Consider the following 14,136-nt stretch of genomic DNA (forward strand, 5'->3'; position numbering starts at 1 on the left):
TTCAATGCCCCCAACCTCCACAGGGATGCCAGAAAAGCTCCTCCGGAGGGGTGAGTTGACGATCTTTCAGGTTCAATAGTTCTATAGTATTCTAAAATATGTGGATTATTTTGAAGTAAAACTGCAGTTTCATTTGTGTGCGACTACTTAAAGAGACTTATTTAGGGACTTGACCCCATTTTTGCTCTCAAATCTGGAAATTCCATTGACATGGGTCTTGCAAAAAAAACAATGAGAGTTAACTGTGCTGTTTCCCAAAGATCCAAGTCAGTGTAGCTTCACTGAGAGGCCATTCAACCCTTACCAAGAATGAGAAAGAATTAAGAACACATTTGACTCGTTGATTTTATATTCTTAATTTTGTCCTACAAACAATGCACTGTTACTGCAGTTAGCTTCCATGCTACAGCATCTCTAAATTCACAAACATATTTAGAAACAGAAGCATCATACATTTGATTAACTGTAATCTCTGACTTGAAAAATTCCAAGCACACATGAGCGTGATTTAAACCACACTAGAAGAAACAAACTATGACCTTTAACTAATTTGGACTAGACAAACGATTCATTGTTGTGTGTTGTTAGTATGGAGTTTCCAGGGTCATATTCATCAAGGACCCCACAGCAAAACGCATGTTTCACAGCAGAATAAGAAGGTCAATTTTGTATTCTTGAACAAGTAGCATGCCTCGGGCCGTTTGCTTCTGTTGTGTGTCTGTTTAATATGACCGGGTTCCATTTGGCATCAGGTTTCAGTCCCCAATCTAATTAGCACCAAATTCCCCCATGTCAGGGGTGCATCGATTTCAATGGGCTCAATACTATGTCCATCCTGTATTGCCGTCATAAAAACAATCCCCTGTAATGAAATGTTTTGAAAAACATCAAAAAAAAAAAAACTAATAAACCAGAGGCCTGCCCAGTGACAAAATAAACGGCCCTTGGATTGTACTTTGTCTGTTCCTTACTGATGGTTTATAACTGCAGGTATTTAACAGTATTTCTATTTCATTTAATGTGGATTACAAAGGTCAACTTAATGGTAGACAAGACCTGGGAAGAAATAGTTCCTATAAAACAGAAGAGAGATGGGCTGAGAATAGGGACTTTCTGAAAAGATAATGAATGTTGGTATTTGTAAAGTCACATAAATATCAACACCATATATCTCTATATTCATCTGCACGCTATCTTAATAAATATTAAGACTGTTCATACTTTGAAGTTTTTTAAATGATAGGAAAGAAAACTACAACCGTACTGTAAGTGTCAAAGTGTGTCAACTAGAACGACCTGTAAAAAATAGAATGTAGTAATAAAAATAGAATTTGGGGAATTACACCAGTGGCTTAGTATGTGTGTGCGAGTGTATGTCTGTGTGTGAGACCTACGGTAAAAACGAAATAATTATATTGCTGACCAACACACAGACAAACGCACGCACACACACACGCGCACACACACGCACACACACACACACACACACACACACACACACACACACACACACAAACACACACACAACCAAACTAGAATCCCCAAACAAGAAAACATCTTGAAATTTGATTGACAAATGTCCAAAATAAATACATACACAGCAAAAACAATGCTGTCAGTCCAGTCTTATGTATGGGTTCCACAGGTCAGAGTTCAGAGGTCACTGTGACGATGAGCCAGATGGCACAACATCTGGTGAGAATGAGGGAGATGTTCAACACCATCCTCCTCTCCGTCTGCCTACCACTAGAAGACCCAAGTGACAGGGACCCACTGAGCAGTGGCAGAAACCTTCTCCAGGGCCGACTTCATGTTCATGTAGCTCTCTTCCAGGTTATCGTTGACAATAGTGAGGTCAAAGTAGTGACCGTAGGCCCCCTCAATGCGGGTGCTCTCATCAACCGTTCGTTTCAGCTCAGCATCCTGCATAGAACATAGGTTGTCGGAACAGAAAGGAAGTTAGCTAGCTACGTTCATGAGGCGCCAATATGAGCCCGGAGACTCTGGCACTTGCCAAGTGAGAAAACAAGGGCCTTTCCAGATAGTGGTCCGGAATAAACACAGTTGAAATGTATAGCTACACAAAGTCAGATATTTAGTGATCCTTGAACGAAAGACATGTCGTTTGATTTACATCCAACATACTGCTCACCGTTAGCTGCTTAGTGACCACCCCCGCCTCAATGCCCGACTGGTTCATGGCCTTGACGACCTCCAAGTCAGGGGCCTTGATGAAAACCACATATGGCAGGAACTCAGATGTCCGCAGTACCTTCAGGGCCTGGAGGTAGTAAAGAGGCTTTGGTTATATTTTTGAAATAGGGGCAACATACAGTAGATTCCTTATATTCATATAGTGGGGACCAACCTCACATTCATTTAAATGTAGGAATCTTAGCAAACATTATAACCAAGAGTGACTTGCAATACTGAGTGTACACAATACATGCTTTTTCCTACTGGCCCCGTGTTTAAATCAGGCAACAAAAGGAAAACACCGTTTGGGAAATTCTCATTTTTGTTACGAAGAGTTTCAAGTTTGAAACAGGGGCCCGTGTTTACAATCACTGGATGACTGAAATGTCAGTTTTACGGGTCCAGATCATGGTTCCCTGAGCCGCTGCCCAGTCAGATGGACATACCCGAGGGTTGGGGTCCAGTACACAGATTCGTCCGGCCTCAACCACCTCGTGGATGGAGTCTATCTTGGTGCCGTAGAGGTTGCCCTCATACTCGCCGTGCTCCAGGTATCGCCCGTTCTTGATGTCCGCCTCCATGTTGCTGCGCGAGGTGAATGCATACATCTGGTCCTCCCGCTCACCGGGCTTGGGCTTCCTGGAGGTGTCTGGAGGCAGTGGGGACATGAACAACCACAGCGTTAGTCTTTTAGTAGACACTCATTCATCCGCAGGGACACACCTTAATCAGCAGTGACACTTATTCATCCAAAGTGACATTAGTTCATCCAAAGGGACACTAATTCATCCACAGAGACACACGTTCATCCGCAGTGACACTCATTCATCCAGTGACACACGTTCATCCAGAGTGAAACACGTTCATCCAGAGGGACACTCGTTCATCCAGAGTGACACCCGTTCATCCAGAGTGACACCCGTTCATCCAGAGTGACACCCGTTCATCCAGAGTGACACCCGTTCATCCAGAGTGACACACGTTCATCCAAAGAAAGACTTTGTGAGGGTGTGCTAACACAGTGAATTCACATTCCACTTCAACGCCTTCATTCAGCTTTGCCGGGAGGTTTGGGTCGGCCACACTCACGGGGTATGGTGGTGCCATAGTGACGTGGGTCGGACAGCAGCAGTTTGTTCTTCAGGCTGCGGCGGCCCACGCCCTGAGCGCCGATCAGAACCAACGTCTTCCTGCGGAACGGGGGAACCTTGGCAACCTCTTCATAGATCAGCAACTCGTGCCTGTCAAACTCTGATGGATGACAAGCAGAAATTGGATAGATGTTTTAGATAGAGAAATGGACAGCTCGATAGCTTCCCTGCTAACCATAAAAACGTTTCAGAACCAATGTGAATTAACGGAGAGTAACTAACCTGCATTCTTTGTAGTGAGATACATCATCTTTTTCTTTTTGTTCTTACCCGCCACTCCAGTACAAAGATTTCCTGTTGTGACAACACAGGCAAACAGCGTTGGGACTAGATTCCAGACAAAGGCCTATCATCAACTCATGTTAACACTCTAATGTTTTGATATGAATCCGATATGAAAAGTACCAGCCATGGCCCGATCTCAGGGGCAGTTGAACGTGGCCTGGTCAGAACCACAACCCAGTGAGTCACTGAAGCTGTGCTGTGTAGGAGGAATCGTGAAAGTCTGAGCCTTTTTGATAAACTCTGGAGTGGGTAAATCCTCAGTGTCAATCCACCACATCAACAAATCCCAAATGAACAATTAGCCTCAGCCCACCATGTCCTAATGTTTTAATGCCAAGGGAGTGAAAACGATCAAAAGTGTGTGTGCTAATTATACTGCCAGTGGCCCCTACTTCTACTGAGTTTGCAGCAGTTCAGCCTTGGTAAATGCCGTGGAATCCCACATGGCAACATGTTATTTTTAAGTTTGGTACTTATTTAGACAATTTCACACTAGAAAAATTTAAATACCTCCTAAATGATATATTGTGAAATTACAAGAGGGGTTTGTTAATTTGACGTTCACGCTTCTTCATAAGGGGAACACGAATTACCTTGATGGTTTCACTCATCCCCTAACTGCACTCTGAACATAATCCTCCAGTTCTGTTCACCAACGTGTGACGATGAAGGATCTTCTCAAGTTGTTGGTAGAAACTAGGGTTGGTTCTAAGGGGCACTGGGTAGAATCATGCCTCTAAACAGTAAGGCCAAGGATAGTACCGCCAGGCTCTAAAGCCAGTATAAAGAGATTACACCTAACTGTAAACTGATGGACGAACCGGTGAGAATGTTTAAATGAGGAATGTCACTCTGATTAATTTTGTAGAAAAATATTGTTCGAAGCATTAACTGAAAACATTAACTGCAGATGTCTACTATTTTTGTGCTAGTTTTACAGTAACAATCGTAAAAATTTGCCCATTTAACTCAGACGATCATTTACTAAATTTTACTCTTTCCACTAGGGGACAGCATATAACAGCCAGCACCCAACATCCAGCGCTACTCATTAAATACCCATCTAAGATCTGGATGTCTGGATATCGGGAGGTCTGGCTCATTAAATGTGGTCTGTTGTTTGGTGTTCATCGGGCGACAGACGGGGGCTTGATAAGGTGGGCGTACCTGCAGAGACAAGCTCCACATCTCTCTTGACAAAGGCTTTCCTTTTCTCCTCCAGCAGCTGGCTGGGGATCAGTCCAGCACTGCCTCCCTCCACACAACGACGAGCCTGACAGAACAGCACAGGATCATCAACACACGCACACACACGCATGCACGCACTCACACAGACACAGTCCACTCTGATCCTGGAGGGCCGAAACACTTCTGGTTTTATCTAACGAGAGACAGGTTCAGACCTGGGAAACCAAGCCGATGCAATTAACTACCAGGTATGAACAAAAAACTGACTTGTTTTCAGTCCACCAGGACTGACATTTAAAGACTCAAAGAAACAGATGATAGAATTCACAACAAGATCAAAACACAAAACCATTGGTGTTTTGTAGTGTAAAAATGACATGGGAAAATAGTCCCTATGGACATACCTGCCACCAGTTAACATCATCCTGGTTGACAATCTGCAGGATGTCCCCGGTGTAGAACTTAAGCCCCGCCTCTTTACAAGGGATCAGGTTGTCATTGGCTGGATCATACTCATAGTGACACTTCACAAACACCTGTGGGAAACGAAAAGCTAATCAAGAGGAAGTAAATCAGAGAAAGGATAAGATGACGAGAGGTTAGTTCATCATTTGTTTGGTCTGATTTAGACTCTCCTAAAATCACAAGATGTTTGAAAAGACGTTTGAAAGGAAGTCTTTCAAAAGATTTTGCACCCCAGAGGGCTCTCAGAGAAGTGTTTAGGGGCGAGGGGCTTGTTCGGGATTTAAGGTTGGTCTCTACCCTAACAATGGGACTCGTAAAAATAAGGCAGTCTGTAAAATTTCTTTTTTGGAATGATGGATAAATCCTGTGTTTTTCGAATACATTTAAAAATAGTCAGTGTGGGGCATTGATGTAAACTCTTGCATTCAATGAACAGTGAGATCCTATGCAGTCTCAGATTTTAACGGGGACTAGGGGCTCTGATATTGTGATGTCACATGCGTCACAGTCATCAGAACACCTAAACTTTATAAGAAACACATTATGTTAGAGGAGCCTCACACAGCAGTTCAGCAAATGTTGACCAAATGTAGCACACTTGGTGACCCCGGTGCAAAAAGCTCCTTGCCTGGTTAATGATCAGCTTAACGGGAAAAACCATCTCGCCTTTCTGAGACCGAATGGGAAAAAGTCTGTTCACGTAAATTTCACAAGGAGAAGTTGGTGTCGTTCACGCTCCTCGCAAAGCTAACCCTTGCCAGTGTACAGTGACCCCTGCTAGTGTACAGTGACCCCTGCTAGTGTACAGTATGTGGATTTAGAGTATACAGCCTCCTTCTGCAACCCTCAATTTAAGTGAATGACCACCTCCTCAGCAACCAGAATACAGTGCTGCTGTTGACTTCTACTCTCAGACCCTTTCCCTTCCCCCATGGTAAGGGGGGTGAGCAGTCGTCGTGTAACATTCCCTCACAATCCACCCATCAGCGTATATTAACAGTAAACAGTCCAGTAGAATGAAGGTCATTGGTTAGCAGATGAGTATCTGGTTACCATAGTGACCTTTACGTAGGTCTTCAACTCGTACTAGTCTCCTGGCATGGTGTTTGTTTTGGTTCCCTTCCCTTTCTGTAAGTGTGGTAACATTTTGTTACAGTGTGTAGTAAATGTTAACTACTCCCTATCTGTTAGCCTGTTAGCATGTTGTTGCAGTGTGTTTTGAATCAGTACCTGTCCTGGGTAATGTTCCTCATGGTAGTTTATTATAAGTCATTACCTGTCCTGGGGAATGTTCCTCATGGTAGTTTAATATTGGTCATTACCTGTCGTAGGTAATGTTCCTCATGGTAGTTTATTATTAGTCATTACCTGTCCTGGGTAATGTTCCTCATGGTAGTTTAATATTAGTTAGTACCTGTCCTGGGTAATGTTCCTCATGGTAATTAATTATTAGTCAGTATCTGTTTAGGGTAATGTTCCTCATGGTAGTTTGTTATTAGTCAGTACCTGTCCCGGGGGGGGGGGGGTTCCTCATGGTAGTTTGTTATTAGTCAGTACCTGTCCTGGGGAGGGTTCCTCATGGTAGTTTGTTATTAGTCAGTACCTTTCCCCGGGGAGTGTTCCTCATGGTAGTTTATTATTAGTCAGTACCTGTCCTGGGGAGGGTTCCTCATGGTAGTTTATTATTAGTCAGTACCTGTCCTGGGGAGGGTTCCTCATGGTAGTTTGTTATTAGTCAGTACCTGTCCTGGGGAGGGTTCTTCATGGTAGTTTGTTGTTAGTCAGTACCTGTCCTGGGGAGGGTTCCTCATGGTAGTTTGTTATTAGTCAGTACCTGTCCTGGGGAGGGTTCCTCATGGTAGTTTGTTATTAGTCAGTACCTGTCCCGGGGAGTGGCCTTCCTGGTAGCTTGGGAGTATCTTGAGCACAACACTGCCGCTGGCCTCCTGCAGCATCTCCTGCAGCACCCTGGGATCCTGGCCTACCTCCGTCCCATTCACCTCCTTGATGATGTCCCCTGCGTGGAGCAGACCCTGCTGGTCGATCATCCCCCCGTGCAGGATCCTGGCAATCACCAGCTCTCCCGCCTCCACTCGAAACGTCACGCCCTGGATGGGATTACAATGGATCAACTGAGAAGGCAGCTTGGCCAGAGGTGTTGCTAATTCGGCACCAAATGTGTCCCCACGTCGTTGACCTCTGAAAATGTCCCACTATTTTGGATTCCAAATACCAAACAGACATGCACGATGAGACGCAGTTTCAACCAAAGAACATTAGTAAATGAATCCGCCTGGTTGTGAGTCAGACCCAGTAGCGGTTGACTATAACACGTAAACTCTGGGTGCCATCCACAACAGTGTGATGATAGAAGAACACCAGTGCAGTTCTCACCAGGTGTTCCCCAGCCGATTTGCGGATGCCCACCATCCGGACGGCGTCAGGGGGCAGGGGCTGGTTGTTGAGGGGGGGCTCCGTATAGGCACAGGGGCTGGGTGGAGGGGTGTCACAAACCTGGGATGCCACGGAGTCATGGGTCTCCAGCAGAGACTGGATCCAATCAGCAGAGAGGGAACGTTAGAGTGACAGCCGGCCTGAGGTGAAAAGGAATTCTCTCGTGACAGAAAGAGTCAATTGTGTGACGTGTATAGCGGTACGTGTGAATGCTTGTCTGCGGGTGTACCTGAAAGTGGGGTTCATTTAGGATGCGCGTTAGCTCTGCTGCGGTGTTGCTCTGGTGTGTGAAGGGACTCAGCTCCCTGAGGATCTCCTGGACTAGCTCCACATTGTTGTCCCTCACCGCCTCTAACCTCGTCTCCACAAGACTCTCTTGTTCCTATTACAAAACACATACAATACATGTTTTTATTTCATGTATCTGAGTATGGGAACATATACAGTGTCTACAAATGTACACTTTGTTTGGAGAGAAGTGTGTTACAATGGTTTTGGGTAGGTTTTGTTAACAACCCACACTTGGCACTTTAAAATATACACTGAACAAAATTATAAATGCAACACTTTTGTTTTAGCCCCCATTTATCATGAGCTGAACTCAAAGATCTTTCTCTATGTACACAAAGAGTGGCCTATTATTGTGGCCACATCTGTGCAATAATCATGCTGTCTAATCAGCATCTTGATATGCCACACCTGTGAGGTGGATGGATTATCTCGGCAAAGGAGAAGTGCTCACTAACACAGATTTAGACAGATTTGTGAACAATATTAGAGAGAAATAGGCCTTTTGTGTACATTGAGAAAGTCTTAGATCTTTGAGTTCAGCTCATGATAAATGGGGGCACAAACAAAAGTGTTGCGTTTATAATTTTGTTCAGTGTATGTATCTAAAAACACAACTGAACTTTTTTTGTTTGATGATTAACTATAATAACAGCCTCATCCTGATAAAATGGGCAATGCAGGGTGGAAAGAACGCCACAGAATGTCTTATTAATTCACAGTGGAAAACCTCTGGACTGGGAGTCCAGACAATTGTTTTAAGAGCCCTTTTAATGTCTTCTGTGATTAAGCAGTTTACTTTCCAGAGTCCAGTCCATTCACATTGTCGTCTCTGCCCAAAAGATCGTTATCAAGACGTCTGGCTGACCAGGATGATCAGCTGCAAGTCCATTAATTTGGCCTGTACTGTGAAGGCAGATGCTCCTAACCTCATTAGGGGTCATTATCAAGGAAAATCCAGACACAGACAGTCAGACATCTGGGACTGAGTGACATTTCAAAGCAGCCAATACATCCTTCCTACAAAGACACCTCCCCAGGAGCTGATCAGAACTGGATAGATCTTAGGAGACAAAGTGGCCATCCTCGCCTGCTCAGAGTGGACAGGGTTGCCAGATTTTATTGACAGAATACCACACAATCACCCATGGACTCCCCCAAAAAAAGTCTAAATGCAATTTTTTCTATACAACCCTATTTGTATATCCCAAGGCCATTTTTGCCCGCACGCTGTCATAAAAAATATCCCAATTGTACAGGATACCGCTACATCTGACAACACTGAGTGGAAAGCCCAGGCCTCACCGCAATTCCATCTCTTCAGGAGCCACCTGGTGGACAACCGTAGTAGTGCACTTCTACTTTGTATCTTCTTTATTGACAAACTCTGTTTCAAGGTATGTCATTGTGTCAGGACTCCATTAGATGTGCTAATTTAAGACAGGGGTGTTACTAGTTGTTTTCCACTGCTGGTGTGAGGCTGTGTGTGCCGCCTGTCAGAATAACCCCTCTGATCCGACATCAAAGCGGTCCAGCAGCAGTCCATTAGTGCCAGGGCAGGATCGGATTTTCATGTCACCTAGTTTAACATCATACCATATCATGAAGGCTTTTTATCAACCCTCCTTGAGAAAGGAGATTACCACAATTTCTGTTAATCTGTTTCAACAATCAGTGAATAAATTAATGGATAAAAGCACTTTAAAAGATCTGAGTTTTGGTAGATTCTGTTCCTAATACTCCCTATTTTCAGCAATTGCACTCAGGCACTTTGCCTTTTATTATTGAGAAACACTTTAATTTAAAGGATAGTTTGTCCAAAGATCATATTTAAGTGACAGTCTCCTTACCCCAAGTAAATCCTTCAGTCACATAGAGTCATTTAATAACAATCCACTATTCAGCTCTGTCTCAATCAGTAATTAGCATTGTACAAATGTATGAGTGGATACAGTACGTACCCCTAACCCAAAGCTGCATTGCAAGTAGAAAACTACTCTAAAACACTCCAAACTAAGACAAGTGGTGTTCTTTACCTCAAAGAACATGACAATGTTGTATTCCTCAAAATAAAGTTTGAATTTTCGCAATATAATTCTCATTTCAAATAAACGGGTACTTCCTGTGTTTACCTGTCACTTTTGTTCACAATTATATCAACCCATGCATTGATATAATTGTTTGGGAAGAGTAAGCGTATGCACAATAAACAAAAGTTATTACCTGCTAGCAAGAAAGCAAGTAACCCATTTCATATTTGATATTCACGTCAGACAGTCAAACTTTATTTGCTTGAAAGAGAAAGGAAAATACATATTTATTATGTCTGACTGAGCAGTTTATTCCCGTTATTATCACGAGCAGGCAGAAATCGACATTGATACTTACAAACAAAGGAAATCCAGAAGTTCAAAGTTCAAAGTTTATTTATCTAATGCATGGAATAAGACAGCATCATCCTGCACAATGACATTCTTGTGACATGGCACAACGACATCTATATAGTAAGAAGGAAAAGATATATAACGCAAAAACCGAGCAAGAAATTTAGCAATTACATACATAAGTGTAAACTAGCAGCTATTTTAAAAAGCTAGGCGAAGCAACCTATCTTCATATAGCTTGTGGAGATTAAAGTTCACGCTCACCTTGATGACATCAATGCGGAAGAACAGAAGCTCTGTATGGTGGCTATAGGAAATAGTTTGCTAGTGCCAGTTAGAATTCAACCAGTTTTGCCGGCTGTTTCGTCAGTGTACAGTTTAAACATTTGTTTTCCGCTTGCATTGCCGCTTTCGATTACGAAACGTTTCCATTCATGAATTTGGACGATGCTAATAACGCTAATTACAGACTGGGACAGAGCTGAATAATGGATTGTTTGAAAAAAATTACTCTATGGGCCTTCTGGAATATCTTCTGGAGTGACCTTTAAGACAAATATGAATTCTGGACGAACTATCCTTTAAAAAGGTGCCCAAGCCTTTACCCTGGGCACCTTAACACCTTTAACTAAACACAAGGCCAAATGCTTTTAACGAGCAATATAATTATCTGGAAATGTGCTTTACATTCAGCCAAAAAAAACTCCCTGGAACACAGCCTAAGCCTTCAGCTCTTACTCTCACTTCACGTAGACATTCTGTTCCTCCAGCCTACTGGCTGTTTCTTTGGTAGTAATTCCTCTAAGGATCTACAAAGGTTGATGCCTTTCATCTTTTAAAGAATGAATGCCAAAAACAGGAGGGGTATCCGTTTTAATGACATGCTGTGAAGCCTTTCACCTTTTATAAAATGTGTGGTAGCAGAGAAAGTGTCAGTTTAAATGGCATTAGCTCTGTTGCAATGCAGTGTTGGTCAAGGGTCAAGTGAGTTGAATACCTTCTGGTATATATGCAGTGTATTTCAAGTACATCTTCTGGAATTTGTGTCATGTATTTCTGTTAAAGCTTACCGTATTTGTGCTGTGTATTTCTGGTATATCTTCTAGCATTTGTGCAATGTATTTCTAGTTTAGCTTCTTGTATTTGTGCAGGGTATTTCCGGTATAGCTTTTGGTATTTGTGCAGCGTATGTCTGGTACAGGTTTTGGTATTTGTGCAGCGTATGTCTGGTACAGCTTTTGGTATTTGTGCAGCGTGTGTCTGGTACAGGTTTTGGTATTTGTGCAGCGTATGTCTGGTACAGCTTTTGGTATTTGTGCAGCGTATGTCTGGTACAGCTTTTGGTATTTGTGCAGCGTATGTCTGGTACAGCTTTTGGTATTTGTCCAGCCTATGTCTGGTACAGCTTTTGGTATTTGTCCAGCGTATGTCTGGTACAGCTTTTGGTATTTGTCCAGCGTATGTCTGGTACAGCTTTTGGTATTTGTCCAGTCTATGTCTGGTACAGCTTTTGGTATTTGTCCTGTCTATGTCTGGTACAGCTTTTGGTATTTGTGCAGCGTATGTCTGGTACAGCTTTTGGTATTTGTGCAGTGTATGTCTGGTACAGCTTTTGGTATTTGTGCAGCGTATGTCTGGTACAGCTTTTGGTATTTGTCCAGCGTATGTCTGGTACAGCTTTTGGTATTTGTCCAGCGTATGTCTGGTACAGCTTTTGGTATTTGTGCAGCGTATGTCTGGTACAGCTTTTGGTATTTGTCCAGCCTATGTCTGGTACAGCTTTTGGTATTTGTCCAGCGTATGTCTGGTACAGCTTTTGGTATTTGTCCAGCCTATGTCTGGTACAGCTTTTGGTATTTGTCCAGCGTATGTCTGGTACAGCTTTTGGTATTTGTGCTGTTTATTTCCAATAGTATATTCTCCTGGATTTCACACTGTGGGGCTTATTCAAACAGTCTCTCTGGTTTATGAATGCATGTGTTGCGAGGCAGCAGGTAGCTTTGACGTTACAATATTGGTTTAAGTAACCACAATATTGCTAGTTTGAAATCCAGAGCCAAAAATATACAAATATATATGATGCTGTGCCCTTGAACAAAGCACATAAAGGACAATAGTGATGTGACCTTGAAGGCACTCTCAGCAGGTGACTTGGGGGGAGTTGGTATTTGAAAGCTTTCTTTCTGTGTGTGTAGGTTTGTGTGTGTGGCTCTCCGAGACTCACCACAGGGCTCTCCATGATTCCCTTGAGGAAGATGAGGTCCAGGTCATTGGCCGTGGTGGAGCTGGTGCTGTCACTCAGGGTGTCCAGGACCTGGGGGGGAACCGCTACTCAAAGAGACAGAGAAAGTCTGTTTAACATAATATGTATACTATTGTCTGTTTACTACAGTCTGTTTTCCATCATTTGTTTACTGTAGTCAGTTTACTGCAATCTGTTTACCATAATCTGTTTTATATAGATGTTCACTTCAGCCGGTTTACAACCAACTGTTCACTATAGTTTGTTTGCTATAGTCTGTTTATGATAGTCTGTTGACTATAGCCTGTTTACTATAGTCTGTTTAGCATAGCTTGTCTATTATAGTCTGATTACAATAATCTGTTCACTACAATCTGTTTACTATTGTTGTTTTACAATATTATTTTTACCATATTCTCTATACTATAGTTTGTTTATTGTAGTCTATTTACTACCTTGTTTAAGTCAATCCAGCATCATGCATACATCAATCCATTTCAGACATCCTGAAGTCAAACTCAGTGCCTGTATCCTGTCTCCTCATTTACAGTCTGGCAAACATGTCAGTTAACATGTCAATTAGGCCTCTTCTACTACCGTGGTCAAAACTAATCTGTGTGGTTGCAGCTTTTCCATACGTATCTCCTCTATGAATCAGTGTCACATATTGTGAGGTTCCAAAAGGGCGGTTTGTGGGGACCCCTTGGAATAACACCTTTTGGTTTCCAGGTTAAATCATATCAGTTCTAGGTAGAACACTTCAATCTAGAACCCAAAAACATAATGTTCTGCATAGAAACATAATAGGTTATTTTATGGGGATAGCAGAACAGTACGCTAGACACATACACAAAAATATTGTCTGGACAAGCTTAAAAATTGATATTCTTTCGGGAGGTGACAATCTCCATTTGGGTGAAAACAATAAACAGTAAACAGCAATAAACAGCTTCATTAAAGTAGACCTTAGCTGGCTGTGGCAGGGAGAAACTGTCCCTCCAGGTTGCTCCAGGGAGTGTTAATGTTGCGGTTTGTTTATGGATGCGGCTGTCATAAAGAAGTGTGGCGGACCCATTTATCAGAGCTAGGGAGCGAGGAGACAGTCTGATGAGGGGGAAGGGGGGAGGAGACAGTCTGATGAGGGGGAAGGGGGGAGGAGACAGTCTGATGAGGGGGGAGGGGAGAGGAGACAGTCTGATGAGGGGGGAGGGGGGAGGAGACAGTCTGATGAGAGTTGAGGGGGGAGGAGACAGTCTGATGAGGGTGGGAGGAGACAGTCTGATGAGGGTTGAGGGAGGAGGAGACAGTCTGATGAGGGGGGAGGAGACAGTCTGATGAGGGTGGGAGGAGACAGTCTGATGAGGGGGAAGGGGGGAGGAGACAGTCTGATGAGGGGGGAGGGGGGAGGAGACAGTCTGGTGAGGGGGGGAGGGGGGAGGAGACAGTCTGATGAGGGTTGAGGGGGGAGGAGACAGTCTGATGA

At 43.3% G+C, this 14,136-nt stretch overlaps 1 protein-coding gene across 1 annotated transcript in view; it reads right to left on the minus strand.

Annotated features, from left to right (window-relative positions):
• Window positions 1-333: 333 nt before the first annotated feature.
• mpp2a (membrane protein, palmitoylated 2a (MAGUK p55 subfamily member 2)) overlaps window positions 334-14,136 on the minus strand; it is a 20,675-nt gene continuing 6,872 nt past the window's right edge. The window contains exons 3-13 of the mRNA XM_013135905.4: window positions 12,636-12,739; window positions 7,969-8,121; window positions 7,680-7,835; window positions 7,166-7,393; window positions 5,225-5,356; window positions 4,800-4,905; window positions 3,570-3,641; window positions 3,286-3,447; window positions 2,643-2,845; window positions 2,153-2,281; window positions 334-1,923 (exon numbers count right to left, since the gene is read on the minus strand). Coding sequence (XP_012991359.2) covers window positions 1,747-1,923; window positions 2,153-2,281; window positions 2,643-2,845; window positions 3,286-3,447; window positions 3,570-3,641; window positions 4,800-4,905; window positions 5,225-5,356; window positions 7,166-7,393; window positions 7,680-7,835; window positions 7,969-8,121; window positions 12,636-12,739 — 1,622 coding nt within the window. The 3' untranslated portion in view covers window positions 334-1,746. The remainder of the gene's footprint in view (window positions 1,924-2,152; window positions 2,282-2,642; window positions 2,846-3,285; window positions 3,448-3,569; window positions 3,642-4,799; window positions 4,906-5,224; window positions 5,357-7,165; window positions 7,394-7,679; window positions 7,836-7,968; window positions 8,122-12,635; window positions 12,740-14,136) is intronic.

The sequence above is a fragment of the Esox lucius genome, chromosome 11, assembly GCF_011004845.1.
Source record: "Esox lucius isolate fEsoLuc1 chromosome 11, fEsoLuc1.pri, whole genome shotgun sequence".
NCBI lineage: Eukaryota > Metazoa > Chordata > Actinopteri > Esociformes > Esocidae > Esox > Esox lucius.